The sequence below is a fragment of the Limulus polyphemus genome, unplaced genomic scaffold (genome assembly GCF_000517525.1).
Source record: "Limulus polyphemus unplaced genomic scaffold, Limulus_polyphemus-2.1.2 Scaffold9511, whole genome shotgun sequence".
Classification (NCBI taxonomy): Eukaryota; Metazoa; Arthropoda; class Merostomata; order Xiphosura; family Limulidae; genus Limulus; species Limulus polyphemus.
In genome coordinates this window covers 12,938-23,229 of record NW_013675121.1, presented here as the reverse complement: position 1 = coordinate 23,229, position 10,292 = coordinate 12,938, and the positions used below count along the sequence as shown (strand labels likewise).

At 38.0% G+C, this 10,292-nt stretch overlaps 1 protein-coding gene across 1 annotated transcript; it reads right to left on the bottom strand.

Annotated features, from left to right (window-relative positions):
- Positions 1 to 9,022: 9,022 nt before the first annotated feature.
- LOC106475956 (zinc finger protein 2-like) lies at positions 9,023 to 10,291 on the bottom strand (the record flags this gene model as incomplete). Its single annotated transcript, XM_022379954.1, has 1 exon — positions 9,023 to 10,291. A coding segment is annotated over one exon (897 nt), but the record flags the coding sequence as incomplete, so codon positions are not given.
- Between the last annotated feature and the right edge of the window lies 1 nt (position 10,292).

Sequence of the window (10,292 nt, the reverse complement as noted above, 5' to 3'; positions counted from 1 at the left end):
GCATTCAGATCAAGGCCGTAACTTTGAATCAGATGTGTTCTAAAAATGCTGGAAGCTGTTTGGGCATCCAAAAGACCAGGACAATGCCACTTCTCCCATATTCTGATGGGATGGTAGAAAAGTACAACTGGACACTGGGACAGGAATTGGCAAAGTTTTTTAATAGCCGCCAAGATGACTGGGATGTCTTACTCCCTCCACTGTTGATGGCCTATAGGACAGCAGAGCATGAAACCACTGGATACACTCCAGCAAAGTTGGTGTCTGGTCGGGAACTTCAGTTGCCAGTGGATCTGTTAAGAGGATGCCCACCTTATGAAGAGTTGCCTGAGAATGTGTCAGAGTTTGTGAAAATGTTATCGGAAAGGATGGATGCGTTCAAACTTGAAAACGTCTGCTGATTCGATGATGTTAACTTATGATAAGAGATCTACTGAAGTCAGCTTTGTACCAGGAGACAAGATATGGTTGTATAATCCCAGGAAGATCAAAGGGAAGTCTCCTAAGTCGTCTTCTCCATGGGAAGGCCCATATGACATAGTGAATCGTCTCTCAGATGTGACTTTCCGGATAAAATGTGGTCGCGAGGTAAGCAAAAAGTGGTGCATGCCAACAGGCTTTGGCATTATCATGGTCCAGGACATTTCAGTTGGGATGAAGTGAACAAAGGAACAAATGACGCTGCTGAAGAAGTATCACCTGAAAAAGCCACTGTTGAAGAAGAAATTCTACTCAGTTTTGAGAAGGGAAACGGTGAAGCTCTTGATGAAGTTACTACCACTGATGTGACTATTATCGATGATAGAACATTTCCTGATGAAGCAGATGAACCCCATATGAAGCAGAAGCCAACGACACGGAGTACGGAATAAGATACATCCCGTAAAATTAAGTGACTTGTTTAATTGTAATTTTGTGTTTGTAATTCTGTACATTTAATTAAGTTATTGGTAACTGTTATTGGTTTATTGTAAGTGGTTATTGTTCGGGACGAACAATACTAAGAGGGGCAGTGTTGCATCAGCGAGGTCACGTGACTAGTATCACGCCACTTCTTTCTCGAACCTTCCTAGATTGGGGGTTAGTCTGGTATATATAAGATGGTGACAACCTGACGGGACAATGTGTAGGTAGTGAGTAATTGATTGGCAGTCAGGGAGTATTGTTGAAGTTAACGTTCGTTGTTATAGTGTTTGTTTTAGCGCGAATGTTGAAATTAAGTGTATTGTAAAGTTAGATTCAGAAAGAATAAACCAGTTTTATTTAAGAAAGGACTTGTGTCGCTAAAGTTTAGTTGGAAATAATTTACGGAAAAATTAATTAACAAACGGAGACGTAGCAATATATATACAGAACACAACAACCATAAATGTTATGATGAATTACACACAAACACTGATATCGAGAAGGAGACTGAAGAATGTAATAATAACAAACACATCACTCGATCATGAAAACTAGAACAGGAAGTAACAAATAGATACAGAACACAACGACCATCAATGTTATGATGAATTACACACAAACACTGATATGGAGTAGAGAACTGGAGAATGTAATAATAACAAACACATCACTAGATCATGAACACTAGGACAGGAAGTAACATATTTAGACCACAGCAGTCTTTAGTGCTGTGATAAAGCAGAGATTGAACAAAATCCAGGACTAAAACAGTAAACACTGGACTAGACTCTCATTAGGAAGAATTGCAAAGAAAGAAACAGTCTCTAAATAGACAATATATTGTTGTCTCTGTTCGTTAGTTAATTTTCCGTAAAATTTCTTTCCGAAGAAACTTTAGCGATACAAGTCTCTTCTTAAGTAAAACTGGTTTATTATTTCCGAATACAACTTTGCAATACACTTAATTTCCACAGTCGCGCTATAACAAACGCTATAATTCACAACAAACGTCTCACATGCTCGACTCAACAATACGTCTCTCTGTCCGCAGTTCAATTACACATTACATTGTTGCTGTCACGTCTTGACCGTCTTAATATAAAAGAATACCGAAATCTAGTAACCTCCCGACGATTCACGAAGCTTCGAGAATATGACGTGTTACTAGCGTCACGTGACCTCCGCTGTCGTAACAATAGACACTTAGTAGGTAAAACATTCTTCTCATTAGGATATTAGGCTCTAAATAGACAATATATAGACCCTGATTAAAAAAATACTGGGAGAAGGGGCATAAGAGCATAGAAATATATATAGCATGGAATGCACATTCTTAGATGCAGACTCACACACAGTGACAGTACAAAGTGGGCAACTGCCCCCAGGTGACTAACAGTGAAAGTGTTGAAGCTGATTCTGATCAGAACTTTACTCAACCAGCAGTTCTGGCTTTCAAAGAAGTTGGTTATGTAACTTTTCATTGTGTGCGTGACCTTGTATTGAACAATCTGTTAAAGAGGTGATGGTGAAACTTGGGGTCAACTCCTTCCAAAATACAGGTGCTATCCTCCCCAGACTACAATACAGGAAAATGGTTATGAGCCAAGGATTGACCAAAAACTGGTTCATCAAAGACCTACAAAATGAAGAACATGTCCTACACACATTGCTAACATATTTAGTGAAGAAAGAAGCCGTATTCTGCTTTTGTCGTTTAGTCTCTTCATACTGTCCCTCAAATTCAAGATCGGGCTTTGAAATTAAATTTGATTTCTCTAGTAAGGGTAATAGGAGAAAGATCACAGGAAACAGAGGGATTCCACGGAATAAAGAGGTGAGAACGGGAGCCACGAAAGGAGTCAGTACAACACATATAACAATGAAGGGAACGAATTGGACAAAGAAGATGATCTGGATAAGAACGAGAGTATAAATGGGAAATGGAAGACACAGAAACAAGATAAAAGGCGAAACAACCTTCATGAGTAACGGATGTTTTAGGAAGGAAGGAATGATCGGGACAAAGGAGAATGCAAGAAGAATGGTAAAGGGTAAAAAAGCATTAATATCATAAATATCAGAACAATGACGAACACAAGCTAGGAGGAGAAGGAAATAGGTTTTAAGAGAAAGACGGTATAAAGAATATGTAGCAATGAGTTCAAAAGGAGAACAAGACAGGGCATCAAGAACCACATTGAGATCCCAATCTGGAATCACAAAACAAAAATTGGAGGAAACAGGATAGGGCAACCCAATAACTAGAAATGGTGGACTTGGACAAACCTTGATCAAATAACCAGGTAAAGAACTGGTACAGATGAGGAACCAAAGAACAGAAGCAATGGCAAATGGACCATTGTCCAAAGGTATGCCAATATCTCTGATACACAGACACAGGTCAAATGATATGGGTAAACAAAGATGCTACATGAGGGGTGAGTCCTTGAGCAGAAGCCATGGACTAGACAAAAGCCATGCATGAAGATGGAGTTTAATGACATTAGGATGAAACATGTCCAATTGTGGTTATTGGAGGAGCAACTTAAATAGATTTAAGGGCAGTGGCTGTTGCTTCAGTAAGGGCCAGAGCAGAGGAAACTACAACTGAGCAGGCCAATATGGAGCAACAAACAATACACGACAAGGAGTGCTCTGGATAAGGGAAACTAATCTGAAGCTGAGTCTGATCTGAGTGTAAGCATACAGATGAAGGCCAATCCAATCCTAACTGAATGCATCCACCTCCAGAGCTAAGGGGTGTGGTACAGGAGACCAAAAAGAAGAATGTTTGGCATTCCAGTGAGTGGCAAACACCTCTGTATGTGGTGTTCCTAGGCAAGAACACACCCACTGAAAAACCTGAGGAGGAATATATCACTTTGAAGGAAGGACTTGGTTAAGATGGAACAGGCAGTCTGCAACCAGATTCAAAATCCTATGGCCAGAAACATGACATGCTAAGATTGTTATATTGTAGTCGTGGGCGAAGTACAGGAGATCAAGTGTTTGAAAACACAGGGACTTGGTTCTCCCTTGTTTGGTGATAAAGTTGACAACAGTGGAATTGTCAAAATTAGCCATAACCATCCACCCTGCTCGAATAGGAGGAAATGATTGAGAGCCCAACTAACTACCGAAAGTTTCAGGAGGCAGTTATGGAAAATAGTTTCCTTGATGGACCACTGACTCAAAATCTCCCAAGAGTCGAGGGAAGCCCGCAATGCACCAATGTCATGTAGTTATCTTCAGTTCATCCACAGGGGTGTGTCTTTCAGTTCCAAGCACTGCCGTATGGTCTTGCTTTGGCTCCTTATGTGTTCTGTCGTGTTGTCCATTCTTTTGCATGTCATCTTCAATTGTTGGGTCTTTGGCCCCAACATTGCATGATGACTGGCTGCTGCTCACCTCTTCCCAGGCCCAGTCTGTCGCTCACACCCTCTTCCTTCTTCGAGAGTCTGCTCGGGGGTGGAGTTTTTCATCAAGTTGGAGAAGTCTTTTCTAACCTCCACACAATACGTTATTCATTTGAGTGTTCTCTTCAATTTCCATATCAGTTGGCCCAGCCTTCTCCACTTAGGCTCTGGAATATGGAGTGGGCTGATGCTCAAGCATTACCTTCTCCTTCTCTTACTACATAGAGAGGATGTGTTTCTCCTTGGAAGCTCATTCCCTTTGGTTGAGTGCACATGCATTCTATTCAGTGGACACTTCTTGACCAGTGGAGCTTCTCCCATGATCCCTTAGACCATCCCATCAGCTTTCCATTTGGGATCAGGGCCAGCCTTGCTTGGTGGCTTGACAGGGCCTTGACCACGGTAGGGGTTCCCATTCCTCAACCTCATCCCAAGTCTCATCTGTTAACCGATGCTTATCTGTCTGGGAACTCTTCGTGACACATCTGTGGGTTTTATGGGTTCTGTCAGAGGGTCTTTGCCTTTAGTTCTGGTCCCACTAACTTATATCCTGGTTTCCTTTCCTCCTTGGACTTGTGCCTCGTCCAGTCATCTAGCAGAGTTGGTTCGAGACCTTCTTTACAGGAGCTATCAACTGGGTGGTGCCAATTTTTCCAGAATGTTACTCCTGTCTATTTGTTGTCCCCCAAAAGATGGGAGATTGGAGACTCATCACTGATATGTTCTGGCTGAATACCTTTCTGTAAACACCCTGATTCACCATGGGGTCCTACCTCTCCCTTCAGTGAGTTTTTTCCCCAGGTCTTTTGATGACCAACTTGCACATGACAGATGTTTATATTTATGTTCCCATTGCTCTGGAGCTCTGAGGGATCTTTGTCAAGCCCCTTTTCTTTGCAAAACAGTCTTTAGAGTTCAGGGTCAATGTAGCATGGCAACATTACTCCATTGTCCTCCCTGACTTCTCTTTTGTCTCATCCTACTGTTGCTGCCCAATCTTCACTTGTTAGTGTTCCCCATGCCCCTTCTTCATCTCCCTGTCCCTTACCCTACTCCAGGCATTCCCTTCACGTTCTTCCCGTTCCTTCAGGGATCAGCTTCCTTGGTGGCGGGATGTCTTTTCAAGGACAGATGCAGCCAGGTTATAATGGTTTTCCTATCCTTTTAAGTGTTGTTACAATTGTTATCTAATGCCTTCTGCCAGTCTCCTGATCAATTCCCAACAGAACTCTGGACCCTCCTGTGGTTAACATGGCACCTTTTATCGGCTTTGGCACTGTCTCTCAGATCTGGATCTTATGTTATTGGGATTTGCTGGGGCATGATACATTACTTTTTGGGGGTGCATCTCCCCCTTTTTTTCAAAGTAAGGCAAATCCTAGAAAACTGGGCCCAATTAAAATCAGTCAAAGCATCAGGATTCAAGCTCCACAAGGGAAGGAGAGAATCCAAACACTGGGAATCCAAATAGGGATTTGAAGTACATTGGTAAATTAAGGGGGACAGGACATACCCACACCTGACTGCAATTGATCAGCAAAATGTTGAACATGAACAAGAATGTCGGGTGAGAGAGGAAAAAATAATAATCAGGGCAAGTTGAAACTAGTAAGGAATCACACATGAATGAGCTGAATTCACATAAAGAACAAAATAAACACACATCTAAACACTGTAGTGCAAATCAAGAAAGTGAGGATTGTGCTGCAATGGTAGAGGAAGCTACCTGCACTAGTACTAGTTGGTGCAGTATGATTGGTGGAGGGTAGTCACATTACCAGCACATGTTGCTCCAATGATGCAAAAATGAAAAGGTATAAAAGACTGGTGCACTGTTAAGAATTTTAGCAATTCTTAGAGGGCAAATCAAGATCGAGATAGCTTTGGGTAAAAGAAGGTAGTACTGTTTCTGCTGAAGTATCAACAAATTTGTCAACATCATCACAGGCCCCATTTTATTGAAGCTATTATGGAAGTTAAAGAAATGACACATCCTTACTCTATGGACATATTTATAACAAATATAAAGATGATTTTTTCTCTACAAAAGTCTATTATTTATTTGTGGCAGGAATACATAGTTAGCCTCAGTTTCTTTGTCTGTGATCATTGTTGTTAACTTCAGAGTTGCTAATAGAATTTTTTAACTGATTTATAGCTGAGCTTGAAAACCATTTATATTATATTGGATTTTAAGACATTCTATTCTAGTGCTGATATTTAATTATGTGTTCTCAAATGAAATTTTAAAAGCTACATGATAAATCAACATATTGAAAATAAAAGTAGGGCTTTAATAATAAGGCATGCCATTGTAACCTTACCAATTCTTTACCCTAAGCACCCTGCTGTGATCCAATACATTGCATTCAGAAAGAGGGTCCAAAGTATAGTAATAAAACTATGTGGTTTGGTTTGAATTTTGTGCAAAGCTACATGAGGGCTATCTGCATTAGCCATACCTAATTTAGCAATGAAAGACTAGAGGGAAGGAACAGGTAGACCCATCAAAAATACTATATTGTACTCCCATAACCTGTAGGTCTGTCAAAAATACTATATTGTATTCCCATAACCTGTAGACCTGTCGAAAATACTATATTGTATTCCCATAACCTGTAGACTTGTTTAAAATACTATAATGTACTCTCATAACCTGTAGACCTGTCAAAAATGCTTTTTGTACTCACATAACCTGTAGACTTGTCAAAAATGTTTTTTGTACACACATAACCTGTAGACCTGTCAAAAATGTTTTTTGTACTTACATAACCTGTAGACTTGTCAAAAATACTATAATGTACTCTCATAACCTGTAGACCTGTCAAAAATATTTTTTGTACTCACATAACCTGTAGACCTGTAAAATATTATATAGCACTCACATAACCTGTAGACTTGTCAAAAATAATATATTGTACTCAGATAACCTGTAGACCTGTCAAAATGCATTTCTACATTTCTTTCAGTATTTCTTTATGCGGTATTTACTCTCCTTAGTGCTGTTTGCTCATTTGTTATTTTTAATTGTTTAATATTGTTCCACCAGCTTCCAATCTAGTGTTTACAGACTCCCCATATAACTACAGGGTATAAATGTAGTAGCTATATACATTTTACAAGCACAGACATAACGTGGGATGTTGATCGCCATGCATCATAGTGACCATGAACTTGGATGTATTTAATGACTGAAAAAACTGAACATACAATGACTTATTTTTCACCTTACAATTTTCTTATTTCATTTGCATAGCATCCAGAACCTTCTTGATGAATATCAAGTTATTTTGGGGTTAGTCTTTGTATTTTATCTCCTATTTTCTGTACAGTAACTGCAACAGAATCATCAGTGTACAATGAAATGAAAAGTAGAAAAATACAAAGTAAAATTAATGATACCTTTTCAGTTTCTAAAATTATGGCAGATTGTAACAGACAGTTGGAATAGTTTACTGTTACAGCCTCAGCTTCTAACCTTTTCACTTCTGCTTTCATTTAATTTTATAGTTTTATTGGCCTAGCATGGCCAGAGTTGAGTGCTCGACTCGCAATCTGAGGGTCGCGGATTCAATTCCCCATCCCAACAAACATGCTCACCCTTTCAGCTGTAGGGGCATTATAAAGTGACAGCAAATCCCACTATTCATTGATAAAATAGTAGCTCGAGAGTTGGTGGTGAGTGGTGATGACTAGCTGATTCGAGTAGAAAAAATATTTTTGACCAATCTACATGTTATTTGAGTACAATATAGTATTTTTGACAGGTCTACAGGTTATGTGAGTATAATACAGTACTTTTGACAGATGTATAGGTTATGGGAGTACAATATACTCTTTTTGATAGGTCTACATATTATTTGAGTACAGTATTGTATTTTTCACACGTCTACAGGTTATACAAGTACTATATAGTATTTTTGACAGGTGTACAGGTTATGTGAGTACAATATAATATTTTTGATGGGTCTACATGTTATTTGAGTACAATATAGTATTTTTGACAGGTCTACAGGTTATGGGAGTACAATATAGTATCTTTGACAGGTCTACAGGATATGCAAGTACTATATAGTATTTTTGATGGGTATACAGGTTATGGGAGTACAAAATAGTATTTTTTGACAGGTCTACATGTTATGGGAGTACAATATTGTATTTTTGACGAGTCTATATGTTATTTGAGTACAATATAGTATCTTTGACAGGTCTACAGGATATGCAAGTACTATATAGTATTTTTGATGTGTATACTGGTTGTGGGAGTACAAAATAGTATTTTTTGACAGGTCTACATGTTATGGGAGTACAATATTGTATTTGTGACAAGTCTACATGTTATTTGGGTACAAAAAAATATTTTTGACGAGTCTACAGATTATGGGAGTACAATATAGTATCTTTGACAAGTCCACAGGTTATGTGAGTATAAAAAAATATTTTTGACGGGTCTACAGATTATGGGAGTACAATATAGTATTTTTGACAGGATTACAGGTTATGCGAGTAAAATATAATATCTTTGACAGGTCTTCAGGTTATGCAAGTACAATATAGTATTTTTGACAGGATTACAGGTTATGAAAGTAAAATATAATATCTTTGACAGGTCTTCAGGTTATGCGAGTACAATATAGTATTTTGACAGGATTACAGGTTATGTGAGTAAAATATAATATCTTTGACAGGTCTTCAGGTTATACGAGTACAATATAGTATTTATTCATACTTCAGGTGGCTGTTTATCACAAAATCTTTTAATAATTTGTCCTATTAACATATCAACAGACATTAATACATATCTTGTCTTATATGGTTTTACTTCAGTTTTTGTTCCAACATCTTTTCCACAACCTGCACAACTGTTCTCTGCATTTCGTATTATTTTATATATTTTTAAACATCAATTTGTCCCAGCATTTTACACAAGCTGCACAACTGTAAGGTTTCTGACCAATGTGTATTTTCTGATACATTTTTAAATCACTTTAATATTCTATTACACATAGACCACAAATGTATAGTTTATAGTTACAGTTACTTCAAAATTATTTTTTACAAATCATAAAACTTTAAGGTTTCTTCCCAGTGTGTATTCTTTGATGTTGTTTCAAGTTAGAGGTGCTTCCAAATTGTTTTCCACACACTTCACAACTATATGGTTTCTCCCCAGTATGTATTCTTTTATGATTTTTAAAGTTAGAGTTACATCCAAACTGTTTTCCACAAACATCACAATGGTAAGGTTTCTCTCCAGTGTGTGTTCTTTGATGCAGTTTTAATTCAGCATTTGTTCTAAAGTATTTTTCACAAATTCCACAACAGTGAGGTTTCTCCCCAGTATGTATCCTTTGATGATATTTTAAGGAACGGTTTGTTGTAAATTGATTTCCACACACTTCACAACTATATGGTTTCTCCCCAGTATGTATTCTTTTATGATTTTTTAAGTTAGAGTTACATCCAAACTGTTTTCCACAAACATCACAATGGTAAGGTTTCTCTCCAGTGTGTGTTCTTTGATGCAGTTTTAATTCAGCATTTTTTTTAAAGTATTTTCCACAAATTGCACAACAGTGAGGTTTCTCCCCAGTGTGTATTCTTTGATGTTGTTTCAAGTTAGAGGTGCTTCCAAATTGTTTTCCACGCACTTCACAACTATATGGTTTCTCCCCAGTATGTATTCTTTTATGATTTTTTAAGTTAGAGTTACATCCAAACTGTTTCCCACAAACATCACAATGATAAGGCTTCTCTCCAGTGTGTGTTCTTTGATGCAGTTTTAATTCAGAATTTTTTTTAAAGTATTTTCCACAAATTGCACAACAGTAAGGTTTCTCTCCAGTATGTCGTCTTTGATGTATTTTTAGTTCATCATTTGTTAAAAAGTCTTTTCCACAAACTACGCAGCTGTAAGGTTTCTCTCCAGTATGTCGTCTTTGATGTATTTTTAGTTCATCATTTGTTAAA